Below are 27,955 nucleotides of genomic sequence, written 5' to 3'. Positions count from 1 at the left end.
ACGTGGGTGCTGGGGAGCGAGGTAAGTACATCGTGTGTGAGGGGCCTGGGCATATGTGGGGGGGAGGGGGGCATTTCAGGGGTCGGATAACCTCGAACTCCTTCAGGCAAGAGCAGATTTTGGTGCTCCCACCTCCTAAAAGCCTTAGCTTTTTTTTTTCATTGACCTAATCAGCAGTGTGAGCGCCTTTTTTTTTTTTTTTTCTTTTTGTTTGTTTTTTGTCCCTTCATAGAGGCAAAGGAACCGAGAGAATTTTCTGTCTGAATTTTTATTTTTATTTTTGTTTTGTTTTTTTCTCACTCCCTCAGGAGGCTTGAACCTGCAATTGCTTGTAAAATCCACTGCAGTACTTGTGCATTGCAGTACTTGTGCATTGCAGTACTTGTGCATTGCAGTACTTGTGCATTGCAGTACTTGTGCATTGCAGTACTTGTGTATGGAGATCTTACTGGCATCCTGTTAAACCCATTAATAGGAATCCTAACGGGGCAAGCTTGGCAGTATGCACAAGGCTACCAGCTGCAGTGCCAACCCCTCGGCACCCTGCTATTACATTGCAGTGGAGGAGGGGAGATCGGGGAAAGTCCCCTCTCTCTGTCTAACCGCTCAGATTCCGTGTTTGCTGTGGGTTGCTATTGATGGCAGCGTCTAAGTGGTTAAATGGCTGTGATCTGAGTTATCGCCGATCCCAGACGCTGCAGGCGGGTGACAGAGCCTTCTCCATCCACTGCTCACACACCTGTGACACAAAATATTGGTGTGGACCAAGAGAAAAGTGTCTAACATGTCTCGCAGCATGCTCCAAACCATTGTGATCAATTTGGCGCATATTCTGTCTGGTCCAATTCTAAACATTTTAAAAAATAATTTTGATTAAATATTTGAACTTTCTTCACAGTGCAACGTCTTTTGTCTTTCAAAAGGAATCCGTCACCAGCGACCTCCCTTTCCAACCATTTGCATAGACACATGGTTCACTTGATTAAAGCCTCCATTCCCGAGTTACGATACTTTTCTTAATATGCAAATTAGGCCTTTGGTGCATTGAGGGCGTGGACGTAGCTCTTGTTGGAGCCAAGCTCGGCTCCTTTATGTGGTGCTTTGTCACTGCCTGGCCCTATCAATCAAGGTGTAGAAACATCTCAAAGATGCTCAAGAGAAATGGGCGGCCTCCAGAGCTAAATGTCATAGCAAAGGGTCTGAATACTTATGCCTGTGCCAAATTTTAGTTTCTTAATAAATTAATTAGCAAGTATTTCTCACATTCTCATTATTGGGTATTGCAGGGATCAGCAACCTTCGACATTCCAGCTGCTGTGAAACTACAACTCCCAGCATGCAAACATGCTTGGCTGTTCTTCTAACTCCCATAGAAGTGAATGGGGCACTCTGGGAGTTGTAGTTTCAGAACACCTGGAGTGCTGGAGGTTGCTGATCTCTGGGGTATTGAGTGCAGAATGACGGGGAAAACTTGATTTTATTTTTTTTTATTTTTTTTATTTTTATTTTAGCACAAGGTCACAACATAACAATTGTGAAAAAAAGGGAAAAGATCTGAAGATTTTTCTCAATGCATTTCAAATGCCCGATCCTTTTTTCTGCCTGTGAGGGGAGGCTGCTGGAATAGATGGGGACGGCCAACATTAATCTAGTGCGGGGGTAGGCAACCTTCGGCATTCCAGCTGTTGTGAAACTACAATTCCCAGCATGCTCCGTTCATTTCTATGGGAGTTATAAGAAGAGCAGAGCAAGTGTGCATGTCGGGAGTTGTAGTTTCACAACACCTGAAGTGCCCCTGACCTAGTGTGTAGTGTTATGTTATAAATTGTGAGAAGCGTTGGGCTCGTGCACTCTGTTGCATTGTGTCTACATTTTGTAAGGAGCTATGATAGACCTTCCACACGCCTCTTCCGGCCTCCCCTTTCATGTAGAAACATCCTACAAATTGATATAACACAGAAATTTGCAATTGGATGGGGAATCCGTGTTCAGATACTACAATTCTGGGAAATGCAGGGAACTTGTTCCTATAATTGTAGGCATTTTCCTCCCGAGCACTTGGCTCTTGTGTCACCTGCAGTGATTCACACGTGGGGGCATGTCGGAGCTCCATTGCTGGGCGTTTGTTCCTGGCGTTGACATTGGAGACTCCAGCCCCTTCCAGGCGTTTACTTTGGTGTGCAGCGTGGCGTCCGTCTAGCGATGTTTATTCGCTGTCTGCCTGGAAAGTTACAAGTAATCCTCGAAGTACTGGAGCATGTGCTGCATACATGCCGCAGTCATTTTATTACCCTTGTTGCTGAGCAAATGGATCAAGCATTTCCCCAACATTTTGCATTGTGACTCCCCCCGTGCAGTAGATTGTCTCCGGTATTGATCTAAGGGTGCAGTGCGAGATGCTGCTACCACAACGTGAAAGTCGCCAAAAATCCAAGTCGTGTCGCTGTCTCATTTCTTCACCATTGAAACACATTAGATCATGCGACTGATTTTGCCACGTGGCCCTACAGTTTTGTGGCACGGTGTAGCCGTACTCTAATGTGTATGCACATGCTCTATGGCTGAGAGGTTTTGAGCTCTGGCTTAAAAAAATAATAATTTTGATCCTTATATTTAAAGTTGCGTTAAAAAATGAATTGTCACAAAATGCTGTAAGTTAGAGTTATGTAGGTTAGAGTTGTCTGGTTAAGACTACCCCTATCCACGTGCCCTATTGGGACCTACGGATGTAATGTTTTTATGTTAAACATTTTTGGTGATTTATTTTTCCTTGTCACTATCTATATTTAAAAAATGTATTTAATCCTGCAATTTTCACACTGGTCTCTAAGTGTAATAATAATAGGTCATGGTTTCCTGTTCTGTACAAGTAACTTTTCAGTAGCCATTACTATTATCACCGCAGGCAGGCAGGATTGCAATGACGGATATCACCTCTGTATGGATAAGGCCTCATGCACACAACCGTTTTTTTTTTTAAGGTACGCAAAAACGGGGTCCGTAGGTCCGTGATCCGTAACCGTTTTTTCGTCCGTGGGTCTTCCTTGTTTTTTGGAGGATCCACGGACATGAAAAATGAAAAAAAAATCTAAGTCAAGTTTGCCATTGAAATGATAGGAAAAACGGACACGGATCACGAACACGGATGACAATCTTGTGTGCATCCGTGATTTTCCACGGACCCATTGACTTGAATGGGTCTGTGAACCGTTGGCCAAAATAGGACAGGTCATATTTTTTTCACGGCCAGGAAACACGGATCACGGATGCGGCTGCCAAACGGTGCATTTTCCGATTTTTCCACTGACCCATTGAAAGTCAATGGGTCCGTGAAAAAAAACGGAAAACGGCACAACGGCCACGGATGCACACAACGGTCGTGTGCATGAGGCCTAAGACAGGATCCACTATTCACAATGGGTGATATCACAGCTTACCTGACCTCTGCACAGCTCCTGTCCATTGTGTCTATGGCCCATGTAGCTGCTCTCAAAAGACAGGAAATCTTAAAATATTTTAGTTCTAGTGGGCAGAGTGAAAATTGCAGGATTACATATCATTTTTTTTTTAATATAGTGACATGGTAAAACTGTTCTAAAAAAATATATCTTTAAAGGATTATTCTCATCTCAGACAATGGGGCATATCGCTCTACATTCATTTTCTAAGGGGCCTCCGAAAATCGCTGAGCGCTTGGCTATTTCGGCCAGGCCCATAGAAGTGAATGGGAGCGGTGGCTCATTCACTTGGTGGTGGCCAGAACGGAGTCCTCCTCACTTTGCGGGGCTCCGCTCCCAATATAGATGTGGGTCCCAGCGGTGGGACCCGCACCTATGAGACAATGGGGGCATATCCTAGCGATTATGAGACAACCTTTAACCTAAAAATATGATTTAAATAATAGGTAATTTTCTGATGAGACATTCTCTTTAAGCTTCTGAAGAGGAAAAGTGTGTATTTTAGACAACTAGAGACTCCCAACAGACAATGCAGCTGAGCTTTAGTCGCTTATCCTAGTGTTGTCGCAATATAGCAGAGCTAAGAAAATAGAAGGGTAAGTTTTATCCACAGGTAGGGACATTGGGGGTCATTTACTATACTGCGTTTTTCTGCGACCAGGTCTATTGTTGCAGTGGAGTGGGCGGGGATGGGCCGGCAGTCCCGTCTCATTTACTATTTTCTACCCCTTTTCCATGTGTAGAAAAATGTCTAAATGTAAGACCGCTCGGAAGCTGTCTTACATTTAGACCTTTTTCTATACCTGTCTTATTTTGTGTTTTTTAAAACTTTTTTTTTTTTTTTTTTTTTATTGTGTGACACCAGTGAAATCAAATTTAATTTCCAGGTTCCTGTGTATTCATGCGATGCAGGTGTAATCACTGTATAATAACTTGATATATATATATATATATATATCAGTTGTGCCTAATCTCTAGGAGCAATGGCCGTCTTTAAAGTGATACTCCACTATTTTTAGTATTGGGCTATATACAGTATAGTCTGTCAAGAGAAATGACTTCCAGAGCTGAATTTTATATAATTCAGGTGTAGCTCGACCGATTTTAGAGAAACCAGGGTCAAGGGCATAAAGGTAGGCTCACTGCCCACCAGTCCGTATACTATGCTGCATGCACATATGTAGTAACCTGCCATACAATGCAAGATAATACTGAATGCACAGAAAAGCTATTGAGTGCCCGAAAACACCACCATGTAATGCCCAATAATAATATCGCTATACAGTGTCTAAATAATGCTACCATTCACTGCCCACATAGTATACAGTATCCACATAATAATACCATACAACGCTCACATAATATCTGTATTGAAAAATTCTGAATCCACATAATGTCATATAGCGCCCACAAATACCGCCTTGCTCATAGTGGTATTGATTTTAATCTTTTCAGGCAAGAGTTAAAGGGAGTCTGTCACCTCATTTTCACCAATATAACTAACACTGCCCCATAGAAGATTGGTAACCCTTACCAAGCATACCTGTGTGTAATATGTGCCATGTATTCCATTTTTGTTGTTTTGTTTTGTTTTGTTTATGGGCCGTTTTTTGCGTTCCGTATACGGAACCATTCATTTCAATGGTTCCTTAAAAAAAACGGAATGTACTCCGTATGCATTCCATTTCCGTTCCGTTGATGGCATTGATAGAACATTTTCTAAATATAGATAGTGACAAGGAAAAATAAATAAATCACCAAAAATGTTTAACATAAAAACATTACATCCATAGGTCCCAATAGGGCACGTGGATAACCTAAATAACTCTAACTTACAGCATTTTGTGGCAATTCATTTTTTTAACGTAACTTTAAATCTAAGGATCAACTTTTTTTTTTTTTTTAAAGCCAGAGATCAAAACCTCTCAGCCATAGAGCATGTACATACACATTAGAGTACGGTTACACCGTGCCACAAAACTGTAGGGCCACGTGGCGAAATCAGTCGCATGATCTAATGTGTTTCAATGGTGAAGAAATTAGACTGTGACACGACTTGGATTTTTGGCGACTGTCGTGTTGTGGTAGCAGCATCTCGCACTGCACCCTTAGATCAATACCGGAGAGAATCTACTGCACGGGGGGAGTCACAATGCAAAATGTTGGGGAAATGCTTGATCCATTTGCTCAGCAGCAAGAGTAATAAAATGACTGCGGCATGTATGCAGCACATGCTCCAGTACTTAGACGGACGCCACGCTGCACACCAAAGTAAACGCCTGGAAGGGGCTGGAGTCTGCAATGTCAACGCCAGGAGCAACGCCCAGCAATGGAGCTCCGACATGCCCCACGTGTGAATCACTGCAGGTGACACAAGAGCCAAGTGCTCGGGAGGAAAATGCCTACAATTATAGGAACAAGTTCCCTGCATTTCCCAGAATTGTAGTATCTGAACACTGATTCCCCATCCAATTGCAAATTTCTGTGTTATAGCAATTTGTAGGATGTTTCTTCATGAAAGGGGAGGCCGGAAGAGGCGTGTGGAAGGTCTATCATAGCTCCTTACAAAATGTAGACACAATGCAACAGAGTGCACGAGCCCAACGCTTCTCACAATTTATAACATGTCCTATTATTGCCCGCAAATCGCGTTCCGTGGCTCCATTCAAGTCAATGGGTCTGCAAAAAAAAAAAAAAAAGGAAAACACACGGAAATGCATCCATATGTCTTAAGTATCCGTTCCGTTTTTGCGGAACCATCTATTGAAAATATTATGCCCAGCCCAATTTTTTTCTATGTAATTACCGTATATGCCAAACGGAACAGAAACGGAAACGGAACAACGGATCTCTGAAAAAATGGACCGCAATACACTGAAAATGTCGTGTGCAAGAGGCCTTAGACTGAGTTCATACGGGCAAGTATTCTGCGCGGGCGCAATGCGGGAGGTGAACGCATTGCACCCGCACTGAATCCCGACCCATTCATTTCTATGGGGCTGTGCACACTTATGCGTTGCGTGAAAATCGCAGCATGCTCTATATTGTGCGTTTATCACGCCCCTTAGAAGTGAATGGGGCTGCGTGAAAATCGCAAGCAAGTGTGATGCGGTGCGATTTTCCTGCACGGTTGCTAGAAGACGATTGGGACGGAGACCCGTTCATTATTATTTTCCCTTATAACATGATTATAAGGGAAAATAATAGCATTCTGAATACAGAATGCATAGTACAATAGCGCTGGAGGGGTTAAAAAAATAAAAATTTAACTCTCCTTAATCCACTTGCTCGCGCAGCCCGTCTTCTCTTCTGTCTTCTTTTTTGCTGTGTGCAGGAAAAGGACCTGTGGTGACGTCACTCCGGTCATCACATGGTCCGTCACATGATCTTTTACCATGGTGATGGATCATGTGATGACCGGAGTGACGTCACCACAGGTCCTTTTCCTGCACACAGCAAAAAAGATGACGGAAGAGATGCCGAGCTGCGCGATCAAGTGGATTAAGGTGAGTTAAATTTTTATTTTTTTTTTTTAACCCCTTCAGCGCTATTGTACTATGCATTCTGTATTCAGAATGCTATTATTTTCCCTTATAATCTACCCAGCACCTAACCAAACACGCGTGATTTTTCTGACGCGAGTGCAAAACGCATTACAATGTTTTGCACTTGCGTGGAAAAATCGCGGATGTTCCCGCAACGCACCCTCACCTTTTCCCGCAACGCTTGTGTGAACTCGACCTAATTCTGCTGAAAAACAGGTCCCGAGTGCCCAGCTGAAAGTAAAAACAGATTTACTCCTGACTTGATTTCTAACGGCTATATCTTCTGATATAGAGGATGTAATGCCAGCTTTTAAACAAGGTCAGGCCCATATTTCTAGCTGGTAACAATCCTATGATATGAGGAGCTAAAGCAGTCCTCCCCTCTTCAGTCTGGTTTGCTTTGGGCACTTAGCTGTTTTTCCAGCAGAACACTTTCCTGGACATGGGATACAGACACAAGGTGCACACGGGTATGCTTGGAATGTGTATGCAATCTTCTGTGGTACAGTGCTCTTAGATCATTTAATAATATTTAAAAAAAAAGAACAAAAATAAATAAGACTCCCCATTCCATTCCCCTATGTTCCCATGCTCCAGGACTCTTGGTGGTCTATGCTTCTGGTGCTGCAGCAGTTACCTGCATGACTACTCCACTGGCTTCATGACTGCTGAGACCAGTGATCATTCAAATGGAGTAGTCGGGTATGTACTTGTTGTGCCAGAAGCATAGACCACCGGGAGCACTGGAATGGCAGGGGATTGAGAAGCCTAGCAAGGTTTCTTTTTATTTTATTACATTCTTGTTGTTGTCCGCCCCCCAGTTTTTCAGGAAATCCTTTTAATAACACCAATATATATATTTAAATATTATTTGTATTGTTTTCCCTATTTTAGTTTCCTCTTGGTCGAATATGAATAAGGACTTATCAGCTAACATCAAGAACCTTGAGTTTATCGAGGTCCATGACATTGCCATTGACGACGATATTCACAATCTGGGCAAATGGAATCGAAAGAGTTCTCAGTCTCACACTCTTCCAGACTTCCATCACAGCCATTTTGTTTCCATCGGTGAGAGCAACAGTGTCACTTCACTGGATTCCGGCATCCCGACCCTTGAGATCGCCAACCCGGAACCGGTCCATTGCAACGTCAGGTCAAACTGTATGAATGGGGCTGTTGGAGATAAAAGAGTCTTTCAAAGCTCCAAAAGTATTCCCAGTAGTAGTACCCCATCTCTGAGGAACTCTGAAAGTGATCATGTCGTCTGGAAGTCCTCCACGTTTCCTAGGTCCGGCTATGACACCGCCAAGCTCTACAGCCCGACTTCTCTTAACAGAAGCGATGATATCTCTGACTGCAGTGTTTCCAGCCTCAGCACAGACTTCTCCACCACTTTATCGGTGAGCAATGAGGACATTGTGGACTTCTTGGTGACCAGCAACTCAAGTGCAATTGTCAACTTGGAAAATGATGAAACACATTTTTCAGATGTTACTTTGAACTCTGGAAGGGACAATTCAGATGCAACTCTTAAAGGCTATACGCAGGACGTCGATGCCGACAGTAAAATCAGAATACTGGGACCGATCAGTAACTTCTTCAACAGGTGGGATTTATGCAATTATCCTTAAAGGGATATTCCGGTAATAACAAATTTTTTAGGAGTTAGTAGGGGGGAAAAGTTCCTGTTCTGGGGTGAAGAGCCACTGCAAGTATATCCTCGCTCAGATGGACCACTAGGGTCTGCATTAGTTAGATGACTATTAGTTTCACTAGGCTCTCCTCCAGAAGGAAGAAAATTGTCTCTCTACTGCCACCTATAGTTATCTACCCCCTAAGTCAATGTTTGACATATTAGATAGGGTACTAGTTTGCAGGATATCCAAAAAATGAACCAGTATCCCCCAAGAGCTGTGTCAAAGGTATCTCACGCAACCAACCAGAACACCTGCACTTTGTAGAGGGGCAAGGACACCTAAACAGCCAGCTACAGATGTATGGCTCTGGTTTGGCTAATATCTAGAGTCATATTTCATGACTCTTTAATGGGTCGGACATTTACTTGCAGTATAGCTATCTATATAGGTGGCACTAAAGAAGGTATTCTTCCTTCTGGAGGAGAGCCTAGTGAAATCAATGGTCACCTAAGGGCTAATTGCCTGTAGGACACCGGCTGGCTGTCCATTAGGAGAGCCAGTACCCCCTGAGAACTGAGCTATATGTAATGTCAAGCATCACCCGCCCCAATAGCTGTTGGTCGTTGGGGGACCCAGCAGCTGGACAGACCTGCCATTAGTTAAGAGGTAGATTGTACTTCTGTCCAGCTTTAGACTTTGTCTTCCATCCTTATTTTCATGTAATCGGCCTCAGTATGTATTTTATTCAATAGTTTAATGCTGAAGAAGTCGGTGCTGGTCTAGTAGGATTTTTGGTTTACTCTTCCCAAGCTTGAAGACGGCTCTTCTAAACCAGAAATGTGATTGGGACACATTAGTTTGATTAGTTGGCACTGTACCCAGTCCTGAAACCCATCTCAACCCCTTTGAGCATCATGAAATGCGTTATGCTTGGCCTACACACGCAGCACCGTTACATTGCAGCAGTGGAGTCTGTGCATTCTTGTCTTGTCCGACTGCATTTGTATGGCATTGAGTGTGTCTTCGTGTGTAAACTAGGAAAATTTAGATATAGAGCCCTGCTGGGACAGAGACTGCAGAGTTCCCTCCTTTCTACAGCTCTGCACCTTATATTGCCCTTAGGGCTCAGGCACACTAATTTATGTGTTCCGCATCCGATCCGCATTTTTTGCAGGTTGGATGTGGACCCATTCACTTCAATGAGGCCGCAGAAGATGCGGACAGCACACCCGTGTGCTGTTCGCATCTGTATGTCAACTCCCCGTCCCTGCAAAAAAAATAGAACATGTCCTGTTCTTGTCCGTTTTACGGACAAGGATAGGAGAGTTCTATAGAGTGCAGGATGTTCCGTTCCGCAAAAGGCAGAACACATGGCTGGTATCCGTGTTTTTACGGATCCACAGTTTGCAGACAACAAAAAACAAAAACAGTTGTGTGCATGAGCCCTTATAGAAAGAAATTGTATATACTGTGAGAGAGGTAATGTCTTCAAAATCCTGTCACTATTTTATGTATGAAACTGTCACTGACAACCTTTAGGCCTCCACATTTGGAAGCTAATTGCTTATACCCATTTCCAAATGGAGCCAGTCTGACGCTGATGACATCCAAGTAAATCTTTTCTGATGAAAAAGGTCTAACTGCTCCTGGTTAAAGAAGCAATGCTATATACTCCTCTTCTGTCATTGGTCACTCGAATAGTTTCCGGAGAGATGGAAACTGGGTGAAAGGTAATGCAGCAGCTACTGGGGAGGTAACACTGCTCTGACTACTGGGTCAAAGGGATACACTACTGTTACTGCTAAGGGGAGAGGTAAGGCACAGAATTGTGTCCCAACATTAATAAATGTTGGAGGAATATTGCATTGTCTACTTGTGGATGCACTGCTGTGTCTACTGGTAGGGAGGAGGAAGACACTGCTGGGTCTACTGGTAGGGAGGAGGAAGACACTGCTGGGTCTACTGGTAGGGAGGAGGAAGACACTGCTGGGTCTACTGGTAGGGAGGAGGAAGACACTGCTGGGTCTACTGGTAGGGAGGAGGAAGACACTGCTGGGTCTACTGGTAGGGAGGAGGAAGACACTGCTGGGTCTACTGGTAGGGAGGAGGAAGACACTGCTGGGTCTACTGGTAGGGAGGAGGAAGACCTGCTGGGTCTACTGGTAGGGAGGAGGAAGACACTGCTGGGTCTACTGGTAGGGAGGGGGGAAGACACTGCTGGTCTACTGGTAGGGAGGAGGAAGACACTGCTGCGTCTACTGGTAGGGAGGAGGAAGACACTGCTGGTCTACTGGTAGGGAGGGGAAGACACTGCTGCGTCTACTGGTAGGGAGGGGGAAGACACTGCTGCGTCTACTGGTAGGGAGGGGGAAGACACTGCTGCGTCTACTGGTAGGGAGGGGGAAGACACTGCTGCGTCTACTGGTAGGGAGGGGGAAGACACTGCTGCGTCTACTGGTAGGGAGGGGGAAGACACTGCTGCGTCTACTGGTAGGGAGGGGGAAGACACTGCTGCGTCTACTGGTAGGGAGGGGGAAGACACTGCTGCGTCTACTGGTAGGGAGGTGTATATTGACTGCTGTCCTGGTGTATATTGACTCTTCATTACCTGTATGACTGAAAGTCCATCCACGCTGAGTCATGTTACCTTGGAAGTCAATAAACCAGTGTGACTACTTATGACTGGAGGTGGCCATACGCATTAGATGACCGCTGACCAAATCGCTGCTGAGTAAAAGGGTCCTAACTCTCCCCTAATGGTGGATGCCCAGGCAAAGGAGGATCAGTCATGTTGAACTTCAACATGCCAGATCTTTTATTCTCGTGGGAGATAATTTTCACTAAAGGTGTCTGCCAGCACCCGATTCCTCTCGCCATATTTAGCACACATGCATGCTCGTTTGAGCATGCATGTGCTTGGGAGGGTCAAAAGAAAGAGCATTTATGCGGCAGCTATCTAAGGTGCATTGCAGAAGAGAAATACCCAAAAATCCCTACTGATCCTGCCAACTTTCTCTGGAAATAGTAGAGGCTTGCTGCGCCCTCTCAGCACGTCTTATCAGGGGTGACATTGGCAATTCTCCTAATGAGTTATTTGGTCTGTACTGTAGTTTCCCTTGAAGTATTGATTTCATAACTCCTTTAGTTATAGTAATGATCCCCATGGCTGACAACTTTTAAATTTTTGAGTATTGTATCCTAAAAGTTGCATTACATCTTGATTCCTCGGCGGTCTTGGCTGACACTCCAGCCGCCATTCTGTGATATACCGTTGGGTGACCAATGCAGTCAGTTACTGGCGACAGCTCGATGCCAGTGTGTGTGGCACGTTACCAGTGGATTTCATGGATTTTTCACTGCAGATTTCGCTCCTTTCCATGTGAGGGGTGCAGCAAATCCACACACGTTGCGGCACATCTGCAGCAAAATCTGCTGCTGAAGTGGAAGCGAAAAATCTTCTAAGTCTGAGGGCGCATTTACACGACTGCGGCGTGTTTTGCGTCCCCGAATTGTATACCCGCAAAACACAGATGCTGCCCGGAACAGAGCAGAAGGCCCATTATAGAGATGCCTATTCTTGTCAGCGATTGTGGACCAGAATAGGACATGTTCTATCTTTTTTGCGGGGCCACGGAACAGAGCAACGGATGCGGACAGCACACAATGTGCTGTCCACATCTTTTGCGACCCCCCCCCCCCCCCCCCTTTGAAATAAATGGGTTTGCACCCCTTCGGTAAAATGCACACCCATTCATACGGTCGTGTGAATGAGCCCTCACTCTGAGAGTAAGGTCAGACCCTAGCCCATTACGGTCTGTAATCCCCTGCCTGCTGCTACACACTGGTGCCGTTGTACCTTTCCATTCAGTCCTGCTGCTGCCATCCTCTCTTGCACCTGGTTCAGACCTATAAATTATAAATGGCCTCAAACCTGATCTGTCGCATTAGTCTTGGTTCCCGGAGGCGGACATTGTAGTCCACCGATAAAGACCATAAACTATTCATTAGATGTGCTGCTATCTTCTTACTGGACTTTTTCCCATGTCTTTTTTTTTTTTATAAAGGTATTGTCCAGGATTTAGACAATGATAGCCTATACTCAGGATAGGTCATCAGATCGGCAGGGGTCTGGTACACCGCTCCCCAGCAAAGCAGCCGTTTCCTTCTAACTAGCATTACCGGTAACTGCGTTAAAGGGGGTGGCCCATCCGGGACATTGGTGACATATTGGCAAGATATACCGTCAGTGTCACCTCTGGGACCTGCTCCTATCTAGAGAACGCGACCGTGCGAGCCGGCTTGGCTATTTTCAGTGGTGAACGTAGGTTGGCAGCGCATGCGCAGTTGCTCTCTTTTCATTTTGGGAGTCCCATTCTGGAGATAGGAGAGGGTCACAGATGTGGGATATACTGTGAATGTCCCAGATGGGAATACCCCTATAACTTCAGTGTAAGCTGCGGCGCAGTAACCAGCTCTGTCCACTACACAATAGATGGAGCTGTGTAGTTCCGGTGCTGATTTTTTGCGGTGTAGGGTGCGGGGTGTCAGACACCCGCCGGTATTTCATTGATAGCCTATCCTGAGGCTAGGCCAGCAGAATTTTTTAAATCCTGGGCAACCGCTTTAATCTTATCATTTTTGTGTTTTCAGTTTCTCACTTTTGTTTGCTGTCTGTGAACTGAAAGTTTCTTGTTTGTATTTGGAGTGCTGTTTTCTGAGAAGTGGATCCAATTGTAGACAATGCTGTGTGAGCCAAACACTGGTCAGCAGCTGCACAGATGTCTGGTGCTCTGTTACAATGTATCGGTCTAGACCGGATACCGAGCAGGACTGGGCACAGTATGTACAGGTTTACTGCTTTTGAATGGGTGTTCTCATTCACTGACCGCAAACTAATATCTTCAAAATGACGAGGAACCGAAACACAATGTATATTAGAAAGTTGTAAAACTTTTCATTTTGTGAATCGGCTTTAAAATCTGTGGGACACAAGGGGAACACGCGCCCCCCTCTAGGTGCTGAGTCTTTGATCTGCGTATTACAGCAGCGGCCGTCTATACTGTGTGTTCTCTCTGGATCTTGATAAGGGACTGCTTATTACTTAGTACAATGTCTCCCATGAATAATTACCGTTCTGTTCCGTCTGATCTCGCTTCCATCTGTAGCTAGGATACGTCAGCGCCTGCAAAATTTCCCTAATTTATGTTTGGCTATCATTCACAAAGGATTGCAGTGTGTAAACTGTGGGCAGGAACGCTCTTTAGCCTGCAGACGGCTGACCGGACGCTTCTGTTGCGTAAAGGGTCGGGTTTTCACGATTGTGGACCACTGGGGGACATTTTTTGAGTTCTCCGTGTCACTGGTTTTCCTAAATAGAGGATTTTGAGCATGCTATTTGAATAGGGCCTCGTGCACACGACTAAGTCTTTTGCAGTCCAGAAACTGCGGATCCGCAAAACGTGGATGTGGTCCGTGTTGCATCTGTTTTTTTTTTGTGGACCTACTGACATCACTGGGTCCTTAGTCTGCATTTTGCAGCCAAGTAGAGAACATAGTCTATATTTTTAGATAGCATCCGTGTGCTTTCCGCACCCCTATGTCCGTTCTGCAAATTGAATAACTATTCCCGCAAAATGCAGACCACGGACCCATTCAAAACAATGGGTCAGGAAAGAAAATGTAGATGGCACACAGACCGCAAGATGTTTACGGTGGTGTGTATGAGGCCATATTCAATACTTGATTGCCTGATCAATCTTGATCCTCATCCATATACTTTCCAAACTTCTGGGGGTTGTCCCTGGTGAGGTGCCCCTCAGACTTTGGTGTGCGGCATGCTTCCCATGTGTCGGACTCTTTCTCCCAGGACAGAAATGATGGATCACAGATTTCTTCATCCACAAAGACTTTCTCCTATGAAGATTGGTGCAGGAAGTTGAATTCCTTCTTGTGGCAGAAGAGGTAGAAGCCTGAAGAAGGTGACTGGAGGCTTTGTGGCCGGCACAGACGCTGTACTACATGCTCCTCTTTTTGTATGGATGTGTACTGGTGGTGACGGACTGGAAGAAGCTGTGCTTTCCACCTTGTAATGGTAGTAGAGGAAGGTCTCCGCTTGAGACCAAGGGTCTTTTCCGACGGAAGATTTTATCCACGACAAAATCCGCCATGTATCTCACGGGAGATTCTGCTGCGGTTTCTGCTGTGGGTCTTCATGCAGAGTGCAGACTCTATGTTTAGCTCAGTTGGGTCCACAAGGTAACTGCGCCAAGAATGAACCTTAACATTTGGCGCGGTCTTGAAAACCACACTGCAAAAACCCTCAGCCGAATGAACTGCGGCACTGCCTCCTATCGAAAATGGTGGGAGGCAGTTGCATTGCAGATTTGGCTAGGTTTTTGTCACAAAATTTGAGCTGAAACCCACGCCCAAAATCCTCCCTCTGAACATACCCTTAAAGGGGTTATGTCATGATTGCAATAAAAAATGAAAATCGGACATCATATAGTACAAGACAATGGCTTTACGTGTAAAATAGAAGCGTGAAACTGGATCGCACATCCTGAGTGCTATGCTTTTATCTAATAACTGCTTCTAAGCATAATTAACATCGCTTCTCAGCGCAATTTATCGTATACCTACCCTTATGCTGCATGCTGTACATAAGGGATTAGTATACAATTTGATCAAAAAGCATAGGCCCACTCACCACGATAAGGTTGCCTCTTTGAATAGGAACCTACTCAAAATTTGGTGCTGCGCTGCGCCGCGACCACCAGCGCCGCAGCACGGCACCAGCAGGCAGCGGGACCCAGCAGTCAAACAGCCCACCCACTGTCTGGCAAAGCCACCCCGGCACTGGGCCCCACCAGCAGAGCACCAAAGCAGCAATGGCCGCCACGCAGCACTGCACCATGTGAACAGGTGTGAAACTTACCTTATCACATACTCTCAGGAACTCCAACTGAGAGGAGATAGAAATTTATACACTCTTAGGGCTCATGCGCATGAACGTTGGTCTCCTGTTCCCGTATTGCGGACCGCATTTGCGGATCCGCAATACACGGGCACTGTTCCGTTGTTATTCCGCATCATGGATGCGGACCCATTCATTTCAATGGGTCCGCAAATCCGGAGATGCGGAACACTATGGAAGCACTACGGAGTGCTTTCTGGGGTTCTGTGCCTCTGCACCACAAAAAAATAGAACATGCTCCTATCTTTTTGCATAACGGAGGGATTGCGGACCCATTCATGCGCCTGCTCCACGGAAGGTGCCCGTGCATTGCGGACCGCAATTTGCGGTCCACAGCACGGCCTTCACATGGTCGTGTGAACGAGCCTTTATGCAGACTCCTGCTAATTAAAAACTCCTGGGACGAATGGGGAGAGGAGTGCTGGTACCAGAGGGGAAAAAAGACCATGCCTTTCTAACAAAGCTAGAACCAGCCCTGTACCTCACCTGGATCCAGAGATCTCCACATTCATTGCTCCAACTGCTCTGCTAGGTTATCTTCAGCCTGGCAGCTCAGGGGCGTGTCCTTTCTGCTGCAGCGCTCTTCCTGTAACTGCCACAGCTTATAACAGAAGATATGGCTGGCAACAGTTGAAGATTTAAATTGAGCGCGTGCGACCAGTTTATGGACAAAAAAAAGAGGAAAGGTGCCAGGAGTCGGACCTCTGCCGATCTGATATTATTATTTATTATACTCGCTGATATAGCGCTACTATATTCTGCAGCGCTTTACAGACATTAGCATCACACTGTCCCCTATGAGGCTCACAATCTAAGTTCCCTATCAGTATGCCTCTGGAGTGTGGAAGGAAACCGGAGTATATACAAACTCCATGCAGATGTTGTCCTCTGTCGGATTCGAACCCAGGACCCCTGCGCGGTAGGATAGGTCATCAATAGTAAAAAGTGGACATCCCCTTTAAGCCATACATGAAAAAACATACTGAAATGTATATAATATTGTGGTTATCCTTCCTTTTGTCAAACATTATATGTTTTAATGGATGTGTATATGTTTCAATATGTGTGTATATTTTTTATTTTTTGTGAAACCTTCCTTTTTTTAAAGGGCATCTGTCAGCAGTTTTGTACCTATGACACTGGCTGACCTGTTACATGTGCACTTGGCAGCTGAAGACATCTGTGTTGGTCCCATGTTCATATGTGTCCGCATTGCTGAGAAAAATAATGTTTTAATATATGCAAATGAGCCTCTAGGAGCAACGGGGGTGTTACTGTTACACCTAGAGGCTCTGCTCTCTCTGCAACTGCTGTGCCCTCTCTACTTTGACAGAGCCAGGCAGTGAAAAGGTCATCATGCTTGGCCCTGTCAATCAAAGTGTAGAGGACGCAGCAGCTGAAGAGAGCGCGGAGTCTCTCCAATTTCACATGAGTGTATTCCGCCGGTGAAACGTGCTATGTAGTAGTTCCCCCATCTGAACGCTGCTCCTGTGACACGAACTCATGGCATTATGACGACTTGCAATGCTGTGGGTTCCGGCCTGACTGTGGCTGTACTGAATTGTACTGACAGCATTATAGGAGTACAATTCCCTACAGCTGAGGTTGGACCGGAACCCACAGCATGCCGTGAGCTTGTGTCACAGGAGCAGCATTCAGTATGGGAAATACCGTTGTCACATGGAGCTGATTTCACAGACTAAGGCCTCATGCACACGACCGTTGTGTGTTTTGCGGTCCACAAATTGCGGATCTGCAAAACACGGATGGCATCCGCGTGCATTCCGCAATTTGCGAAACGGCACGGACAGCCATTAATATAACTGCCTATTCTTGTCCGCAAAAACTGCGGCTCGGATGCGGACCGAAACAACGGCCGTGTGCATGAGGCCTAAATATGCTTGTGTGAAATTGGCCTAAAAAAGTCACAAAAACTATGTAGAGGAAGCCGGATTTGCCGCTGTGAAGTTGCGTGCAGCAAATACACATTGTGTTTTTTTTTTAAACCAGGAAAGTAGATGAGACATCAAGAAATATCATCCACACAATGTAAAAAAAATCTGCAGTGTAAATTCACCTTTAGGCTATGTTCACACAGAAAAATTAGTATATTTCACAACGTAAAATGAGGGTTTAGCACAGTGTATTACATAGTCAAGACACGAATAAACCGCTTTTCCTTAGTGCGTTCTGAGGATAGGTCATCAGTATTGTCTCGCTGCTCACCCAGCATGCCATCAGGTTTAGGGTACATTCACGTGACTGTGTCTGCTTTGCGGACCGTAAACCGCAGATCTGCAACAAAAATGTACACCAGCCTTGTGCATCCCGCATTTTCCCCTTTCTCAGGTCCCGCACGGTGTTGAAAATACCTATTCTTGTCTGCAAAACGGACAAGAATTGGACATGTTCTATCTTTTTTTGCAGGGCCGCAGAAAGCACATACAGATGCGGTGTGCTATCCTCATCTTTTGTTGCCCCCATTGAAATGAATGGATCCGCATCCGATCTGCAACAAAAATACAGTTGTGTGAATGGAGTTTTAGAGAATATGGTAGTGCAATAACTGGTCCTACTACTACACCTACTCATTTAGTATTACTGCTTCTACCCTCCTCCTATCTTAGTCACACCTATTACAGTAGTAGCAGTATCATTAGCCCTTTTGTAGTAGTGTGACTACAGTACTTAATACTACAGGTTCATCCATAATAAAGGTTAAAAAAAAATGACACATGCACGTTCCCTGTTACGCAGATCTCCATGCTGTGATCTAATGTGGACATGTCATACCCTTCAGTGTCCACAAGAGTGCACCAGTGCAGCTGATAATTTATAAGTGGCAGCAGTGTGAGAAGCTGAGGTTTCCCATAAGTACACATTCATTTAAAAAGCCTCTGAGTTTTGGCAAGGCCTCCTCTAATTATCCATATATCTCATTGCAAATTCTTATTTACTTTGTAGATTGTAGACTGGCACGGGTAAACGATAGCTGGTCAGACAGCTGGTTAGACCGGAAACCCTGATGGAAATGTCTTTTTATACACAGGTTTACCCACACGTGGGTGTATTACTGCGGTGATAATGTGGACAGTATGGCTGCCAGCAGCAGTCCAGGGACATGCTGTACCTCCTGATGGGGCATATGGAAGCTTCTTTGTATGAATTTCAATGGGATGCTCCTTCGTAGGTCACATCATGGAAAAAAAGATCCGTTATATGGAGCTGTTCAGGCTGGAATGGAAATTTTTGTAACCCCTGTGATTGAAATTTAGAACATGGCGGGTGGGTTCTGTCACCTATCGGTCCATACTGTGTGACTCGGGGTTACTAACTTCCCACCACGTCTTCTCTGCCTATGGCCGCCACCAGCAGCAGAGACCTTCTGTTCTTTGGCTTGTTCTCTGGAGGGATGACCACAAATCTTTTGTAATAGTGGGCATGCTTTGTTGCATTACATGTGTAACTGTGGGAGAGATTCGTCAAAACCGGTGTAAAGAAAAACTGCAGTGTGAAATAATGTTTAAAGGGCTTCTGTCACCCCACTAAAGTGATTTTTTTTTTTTTGGGCTGGTGAAATTAGTTACAGTCATGTGAAAAAATTAGGACACCCTTTGAAAGCATGTGGTTTTTTGTAACATTTTTAATAAAAGGTTATTTCATCTCCGTTTCAACAATACAGAGAGATTAAAGTAATCCAACTAAACAAAGAAAACTGAAGAAAAGTCTTTTCAAGATCTTCTGTAAATGTCATTCTACAAAAATGCCTATTCTAACTGAGGAAAAAGATAGGACACCCTTGCCCCTAATAGCGAGTGTTACCTCCTTTGGCTGAAATAACTGCAGTGAGACGGTTCTTGTAGCCATCTACCAGTCTTCGACATCGGTCTGAGGAAATTTTACCCCACTCCTCAATGCAGAACTTTTTCAGCTGTGAGATGTTTGAGGGGTTTCTTGCACGTACAGCCCTTTTCAAGTCACCCCACAGCATCTCAATGGGATTCAAATCTGGACTTTGACTTGGCCATTCCAGGACTCTCCATTTCTTCTTTTTCAGCCAATCTTTGGTTGATTTACTAGTATGTTTTGGGTCATTGTCATGTTGCATGGTCCAGTTCCGCTTCAGCTTTAATTTTCTAACTGATGGTCTCACATGTTCTTCAAGCACCTTCTGATACACAGTAGAATTCATCGTGGATTCTATGATGGTGAGCTGACCAGGTCCTGCTGCAGCAAAGCAGCCCCAAACCATGACACTTCCACCTCCATGCTTCACAGTTGGTATGAGGTTCTTTTCTTGGAATGCTGTGTTTGGTTTACGCCAAACATGTCCTCTGCTGTTGTGTCCAAATAATTCAATTTTGGACTCATCTGTCCAAAGAACATTATTCCAGAAGTCCTGGTCTTTGTCAACTTTATCTCTGGCAAATGTCAGTCTGGCCTCGATGTTTCTCTTGGAAAGCAAAGGTTTCCTCCTTGCACACCTCCCATGCAAGTTAAACTTGTACAGTCTCTTTCTGATTGTAGAGGCATGTACTTCTACATCAACAGTAGCCAGAGCCTGCTGTAGTTCTCGAGATGACACTTTAGGGTTTTTGGAGACCTCTTTTAGCATCTTGCGGTCTGCTCTTGGGGTGAACTTGCTGGGGCGACCAGTCCTGGGCATGTTGGCAGTTGTTTTGAAAGCCCTCCACTTGTAGACTATCTTCCGGACAGTGGAATGGCTGATTTCAAAATCTTTTGAGATCTTTTTAAATCCCTTCCCAGACTCATAGGCTGCTACAATCTTTTTTCTGAAGTCCTCTGACAGCTCTTTTGCTCTCACCATGGTGCTCACTCTCACTTCAACAGTCAGGAGCACACCAAACTAAATGTCTGAGGTTTAAATAGGGCAAGCCTCATTCAACATGCAGAGTAACGATCTACTAATTATGTGCACCTGGTGTGATATACCTGTGTGAGATCTGAGCCAATTTAAGAGGGAATACATGTGAGGGTGTCCTATCTTTTTCCTCAGTTAGAATAGGCATTTTTGTAGAATGACATTTACAGAAGATCTTGAAAAGACTTTTCTTCAGTTTTCTTTGTTTAGTTGGATTACTTTAATCTCTCTGTATTGTTGAAACGGAGATGAAATAACCTTTTATTAAAAATGTTACAAAAAACCACATGCTTTCAAAGGGTGTCCTAATTTTTTCACATGACTGTATATTGCGATATATCACAATATAATTGTGTCACTTACTTTGATCCAGCAGTTTCTTCAAAAAACGAAGTTTTATCATATGTAAATTCGGTCTCTACCAGCAAGTAGGGCGGCTACTTGCTGGTAGCTGCTGCAGAAATCCGCCCTCTCGTCGTGTTGATTGACAGGGCCAGCCGGGATCTCCTCCTCCGGCCAGCCCTGTCGGCATTTCAAAAATCGCGCGCCTCTGTGGATTCGGCGCAGGCGCTCTGAGATGAGGAGGCTCGTCTCCTCAGAACTCCCTCAGTGCGCCTGCGCCGATGACATCACCGAAATAGAAGACGTCATCGGCGCAGGCGCACTGAGGGAGTGCTAAGGAGACGAGCCTCCTCATCTCAGAGCGCCTGCGCCGAATCCACAGAGGCGCGCGATTTTTGAAATGCCGACAGGGCTGGCCGGAGGAGGAGATCCCGGCTGGCCCTGTCAATCAACACGACGAGAGGGCGGATTTCTGCAGCAGCTAGCAGCAAGTAGCCGCCCTACTTGCTGTTAGAGACCGAATTTACATATGATAAAACTTCGTTTTTTGAAGAAACTGCTGGATCAAAGTAAGTGACACAATTATATTGTGATATATCGCAATATAACTAATTTCACCAGCCCAAAAAAAAAATATCACTTTAGTGGGCTGACAGAAGCCCTTTAAAAGTTAACCTTGTGTCCCATTATATTAGTGACATCCACTGGCTAAGTAATTGGTATCCTGTCCCTTTAAGAGCGTCAGATGGGCAGTTTGCTGCCCTATCCCTGTGTGTGTATACTGGCAAAGGCATATGGTCTGTCGGTGTCACCCCTGGCAGCCCCGTTACTGTTGTCAACGTTGTGTTTGTTTTATTGTTGATCTCTTCTTGTGTTCACGATGGGCTGGTATCTTTACCATAGCTCAGAGACGGGCAAATCTCCATAATTTCCCACGAGGGGTGCGTTTTTGACAGCAAGTTTGTTTGTTTCCAATAACAACTGGCAGAATTGTGAATGCAGCTCTGGAGCATAATACAGGCTGATCAGTGCATGAATGGCACATGAAGCGATGGCATGAGCGATGGGGCATTTAGTGGGTGAGTATTTTTTTATTTGTTATACAAGTTCCTGCCCTTTGCCAGTTTTTAGAACCTCACAAACATTCCCTTTTTAATTTTTAGGTAGATTATATATAATAAAGTAGTGGTCATGCTCTGTAAGAAAATCCACCCCCCCCCCTTCCCTTCCCTTCCCTTCCCTTGTAAAACTCTGCAGAATGGAGATTAATCAGTAGTGTTATTGTATGCCCTAGAGAGACCTTTCCCAGGGGGCCACCTAAGCCCTCTTTACGGCCGCCGGTCGGGTACATAATTATCTGATGTTCTCAACGTTAATTAATGCCTGGAGCACCTGTGGCCTTATGTCCCCTTCTACATGTAGTAGAGTTGAATGCTGCGGCAGAGGCAGCAGTATTTTGTGCTGCACTGTGGTATTTGGTTCTGCTGGGGCGGTATATTGTAATGCGCTGTGGTATTTGGTTCTTTTTGGGGCAGTATTTTGTGCTGCGCTGTGGTATTTTTGGTTCTGCAAGGCTCCATTCAGACGTCCGTATGTGTTTTTACGGATCCGCAGATCTGCAAAACACGGACACCGCGGATCCGCAAAACACGGACACCGGCAATGTGCTTTCCGCATTTTGCGGATCCGCACATTGCCAGAACTATATAGAAAATGCCTTCTCTTGTCAAGAATAGGACATGTTCTATAGGCTCTACAAATAATGCAGTGTTTGCCCGATCAGGCCTGATTTTGTGCGCACACTTGCATTCAGTCCGCCCCACCGCAGTGACAGAATATTATTTTTTTTCTGATCACTACAAAAACACCGTAAAATCGCTGCGGCGCTATAAAAAGATCACTTTTGAGGGGCATGGCGAGTTCATAGAAGATTTTTTTTTTTTTTTTTTGGCACAAGTTAGCGGAAATTTTTTTATTTATTTTTTTTCCTTACAAAGTCTCATATTCCACTAACTTGTGACAAAAAATTAAATCTCACATGAACTCGCCATACCCCTCACTGAATCCAAATGCGTAATTTTATTTTTTAGATATTTTTATTCCAGACTTCTTCTCACGCTTTAGGGCCCCTAAAATGCCAGGGCAGTATAAATACCCCACAAGTGACCCCATTTCGGAAAGACACCCCAAGGTATTCGCTGAGGGGCATATTGAGTCCATGAAAGATTTAACTTTTTGTCACAAGTTAGCGGAAAGGGAGACTTTGTGAGAAAAAAACAAAAAAATCTCTTTCTGCTAACTTGTGCCAAAAAAAAAAACTTCTATGAACTCGCCATGCCCCTCACGGAATACCTTGGGGTGTCTTCTTTCCAAAATGGGGCACATGTGGGGTATTTTTATACTGCACTTGCATTTTAGGGGCCCTAAAGCGTGAGAAGAAGTCTGGAATCCAAATGTCTAAAAATGCCCTCCTAAAAGGAATTTGGGCCCCTTTGCGCACCTAGGCTGCAAAAAAGTGTCACACATGTGGTATCGCCGTACTCGGGAGAAGTTGGGGAATGTGTTTTGGTGTGTCATTTTACATATACCCATGCTGGGTGAGAGAAATATCTCTCTAAAATGACAACTTTGTGTAAAAAAAAATGGGAAAAGTTGACTTTTAGAGAGATTTCTCTCACCCAGTATGGGTATATGTAAAAATACACCCCAAAACACATTGCCCTACTTCTTCTGAGTACTGGGATACCACATGTGTGACACTTTTTTGCAGTCTAGGTGCCCAAAGGGGCCCAAATTCTAAAGAGCACCTTTAGGATTTCACAGGGCATTTTTTACGCATTTGGATGCCAAACTACTTCTCATGCTTCAGGTCCCCTAAAATGACCCCATTTTGGAAAGAAGACACCCCAAGGTATTCCGTGATGGGCATAGTGAGTTCATGGAAGTTTATTTTTTGTCACAAGTTAGTGGAATATGAGACTTTGTAAGAAAAAAAAAATCATCATTTTCGGCTAACTTGTGACAAAAAATAAAAACTTCTATGAACTCACTATGCCCATCAGCGACTACCTTAGGGTGTCTACTTTCCGAAATGATGCCATTTGTGGGGTGTTTCTACTGTCTGGGCATTGTAGCACCTCAGGAAACATGACAGGTGCTCAAAGTCAGAGCTGCTTCAAAATGCAGAAATTCAAATTTTTGTACCATAGTTTGTAAACGCTATAACTTTTGCGCAAACCAATAAATATAAACTTATTGCATTTTTTTTAAAATCAAAGACATGTAGAACAATAAATTTAGAGAAAAATTTATATAGAAATGTAGTTTTATTTGAAAAATTTTACAACTGAAAGTGAAAAATTAAATTTTTTTTGCAAAAATTTTGATTAATAACAAAATAACAAAAAAGTAAAAATGTCAGCAGCAATGAAATACCACCAAATGAAAGCTCTATTAGTTAGAAGAAAAGGAGGTAAAATTCATTTGGGTGGTAAGTTGCATGACCGAGCAATAAACGGTGAAAGTAGTGCAGTGCAGAATTGTAAAAAGTGGTCTGGTCATTAAGGGGGTTTAAGCTAGGGGAGCTGAGGTGGCTAAAAAACTTTTTATTTATGCTAATTACTTGTGAAAAGAGCCCACGGGGCTGTCCTAGCGGTTAGTGGAGCCCAGCTGCACCTCTCCTCATCCTGAAGTCCCCTCCCAGCTCCTCTGACGTCATGCCAGACCCTGCGCTGTAATCTCATGCAGGCGCAGCAAGATGTCACTTGATCGCCCGTGCGGTCTGCGATCCCTCTGCTGGCTTCAGCTGTATGTGCAGTTCAGATGCCTTCAGCTGCCAAACGCGCATGCCACAGGTCAGACAGTTTCATGGGTAAAAATCTGCTTTTAAAGGGATGTCTGGTTACACTACTAACAGTAGAAATGTATCCAATTTGGTGTACCCATGTACCTCTTTACCTGGAAAACCTGCATCTAAATAATGAAAAATATTTTTCAGTGAACAGTACCTTTCACCGCTCCTGACATGTCTGTTTTAATAGCTTCATGCATTCCCCATGTAATAACAATTCTGGAACATCTATTCTTATGTCTCTATGTTGTACCATTCCTCTATTATTTCTACTAGAAGTTATGAATGAATTGCTAGCAGTCTGCAGTAAGGGGACAGAGGGGAGGTAACCAGTTGGGGGCGTGTACCTGCACAATCCGAAAATGTCAGCACTGATTGGATAGAGTGAGTCTGTGCAGGGACACACCCCCAACTGGTTACCTCCCCTCTGTACCCTTGCCGCAGACTGCTAGCAATTCATTCATAACTTCTTGAATGAATAATAAAGGAATAGCACAACATGGAGCCATAAGAGTAGATGCTTCAGAATTATTACATGGGAAATGCATGAAGCTATTAAAACAGACATGTCAGGAGTGGTGACAGGTCCTCATTAAGGGAACCGGTCACCTGGTTTGGTGTTATAATGTGCATTTCACAGGTTAGGTAGAGAGCACACCTCGCTGCACATCGAGCGCATGCACAGCCATTGATTAGTGTTGGTCGAGCCCCAAAGTGCTCGTGTGCTCTGGTGCTCTAGTAGAACACTTCCCTCTACAGAGCACCCGAGCACAATGGAAGTCAATGGGAGAACCCGAGCATTAATCCAGGCACCCCCTGCTCTGAAGAGGGGAGGGTGTCGGGACTCTAGTTCGGCTTAGGAGTCCCTGCTCTGACTTCATATATAGCGATGCCCACATATGGAGTCAGTGCTTGGGGACACCCCAGTGTATTTAAAGGGATTCTATCACCTGTTTGTCCGCAATATACCTGTCCCATATCTCAGAGTGGTTTTATTGAGTGTAAAAAATGATTTTATATATATGAATATAATATAATTATTTTTTTTTGTAACTGGCCATGCAGCGCTCTAGTGTAGTGGTTAACATTCTTGGCTGTAATGCAGAAGGCTGTGAGTTCAAATCCAGACAGAAACTTTTCAGAAATAGAGGCTAAATTATATTTAATTACACTGACTCGAGCATCGCGCTCGAGCACACGCGATATTTGGCCGAATACCGCGATGTGCCGAGCATAGCGATGCTCGAGCCGAACTGGTCCAGGACTCTTCTCTCAGTATCTTTTTGATTTTCTTTTTTTGGGTTTCTTTGGGTTTCTGCTATGATTGCCCAGTGTACCCATGAGATCCCAGTGTTGGATATTTCCATTGCTGAGGATTAAATGATTATTCCCATCTGAGACATTTCTGGCATGTCACCAGGGGTTCCTTGACCTCGTCTTGTGGCCGCTGAGAATCCAGAAGTGACCATGAGTCCACAGCCCTCACCATTAACTTCTATGGGAGTGAGCATGCTGTCAGAAGTCCCATAGAAGTGAATGGAGAGGGCTGCACCTATGTGGACACCTCACCGTGAATAGCGGCCATGAGATGGAGGCCAGAGGTGGGATCCACACCTGGCGGACATTTATAGCATATCCTGTGGATAATCCCTTTAAGCACCTGTCAGTGACTTTTATATCTGTCCTTTCCCCTCTTCTGACATGTCTGCTTTAACAACTACTTTCATTCCCCCCATGTAATAACAATCCTGGAGCATCTTGTTGTTTCATTCCTCTATTATTCCTACTAGTAATTTTATGAATGAATTGCCAGCAGTCTGCAATAAAGGTTCAGCTGGGTTAAATTATGTTGGGGGGGATGTCCCTTCATAGATACTGGCAGCCCTGATTGGATAGTGTCAGACTGTGCAGAGACAAAACTGGTGACACCCAGTTGGACCTTTACAGCAAACTTCTGACAATTCATTCATAAACTTCAAGTAGGAATAATAGAGGAACTCTCCTACTCTACCATGTGATTCAGAGATTATGTTGAACACATTCTTACTTGGCCAGCACTGCGCTTCCCATTGTAATTAGGTTGTGGGCACTTCTTGAAGCACGAGCCGTACATTCAGCACTTGATCCTAGCTCGGTTACAACCCGACGTACATAGGTGTTGCGCCTGTGCAGTGCGACAGTGCAGGCGCAACCCACTTACACTGGGTTGTAACTGGGCTAGGATCACATGACTCAACCTAAGCACAGGGAACGCATCGCTGGCCCGGTAGGATTGTTTTCAACATCATCACTGAGGGGATAGACCATTAAAAAATAAAAAAAACCCATGTGGTTATATAGGAGAGGACTCAGAGTCTCCTCTGACTGCCCACGCTGTGGCGACTCCGAGGCAGACCATCTACATTTGTTTTGGGACTGCCCGATAGTGGGTAGCTATTGGAGATCGGTCCAAAATACCTTGGCTCGTAAACTTAACATTGTTGTTCCTTTGTCCCCCAGGATATGGGTCCTGGGAGACCTATCGGAGGTTGATTACCAGCCCATAAAACGCCAACTACTGATTAAGGTTATATTCTTGGCCAGGCTTTTGGTCTCTAGACTATGGTTTTGCTCCTCTGCTCCAGATTGCAGCAACTGGTTGGCCCTGGTCGAGAAAGTGAAGATTTATGAGAGGATTTTGTATAAACAAAGAGGATCCTATCTAAAGTGGTGTAAATTGTGGGAAGATTGGGGCACGGGTAAATAATTAATTTGGAATTGTTTTTTTTTTTTTTTTTTTTTTTTTTTTTTTTTCCCTTTCCTGCAAGTTGGGGGGGTGGGGGGGTGGGAATGATCTTATTAGTCCGGTTTTTCTTTATGTAGTGCAATTGGGAAAGGATGTGAAATCGCATCTGAATATTGGAGCATCTCTAGAACGCTGGAGGACGGCGGGACTCTCAGGCACTGTATAAGGGATAAAGTTCTTGTTAAAACAAGGCACTCCGCGTTTATGGGCGGGGACCCGGGGTTTGGGACTATCGGGTTTTTATTCCGACCGGGTGCGCCCTGAAATGCGGCTCTTTCTTTTCGATATATGGTTGGACTGTAGGCAGCGATACGATATATGTGGTATGGGTGCAATTAGGGGACAGAGCCGGTTTTTGGTGGTGTTTCTGCCCACATTTTCTCTAAATGCCGGTGAGTGATACTTGTTTGAGCCCCCTCGCACCTGAGATACCGGTGTGACTGTAAGTGAGGTATGGATGAGCTGGGCACAAATTTTCAA

At 44.6% G+C, this 27,955-nt stretch overlaps 1 protein-coding gene across 3 annotated transcripts in view; it reads left to right on the top strand.

The window, feature by feature from the left end:
* TBC1D14 (TBC1 domain family member 14) overlaps positions 1-27,955 on the top strand; it is a 94,417-nt gene that overhangs the window by 7,500 nt on the left and 58,962 nt on the right. For all 3 annotated transcript variants that reach the window (XM_044296067.1, XM_044296076.1, XM_044296082.1), the window contains one exon: positions 7,898-8,612. In XM_044296067.1, coding sequence (XP_044152002.1) covers positions 7,898-8,612 — 715 coding nt within the window. The remainder of the gene's footprint in view (positions 1-7,897; positions 8,613-27,955) is intronic.

The sequence above is a fragment of the Bufo gargarizans genome, chromosome 1 (assembly GCF_014858855.1).
Source record: "Bufo gargarizans isolate SCDJY-AF-19 chromosome 1, ASM1485885v1, whole genome shotgun sequence".
NCBI classification, from domain to species: domain Eukaryota; kingdom Metazoa; phylum Chordata; class Amphibia; order Anura; family Bufonidae; genus Bufo; species Bufo gargarizans.
This window is presented reverse-complemented; position numbering and strand designations above follow the sequence as displayed.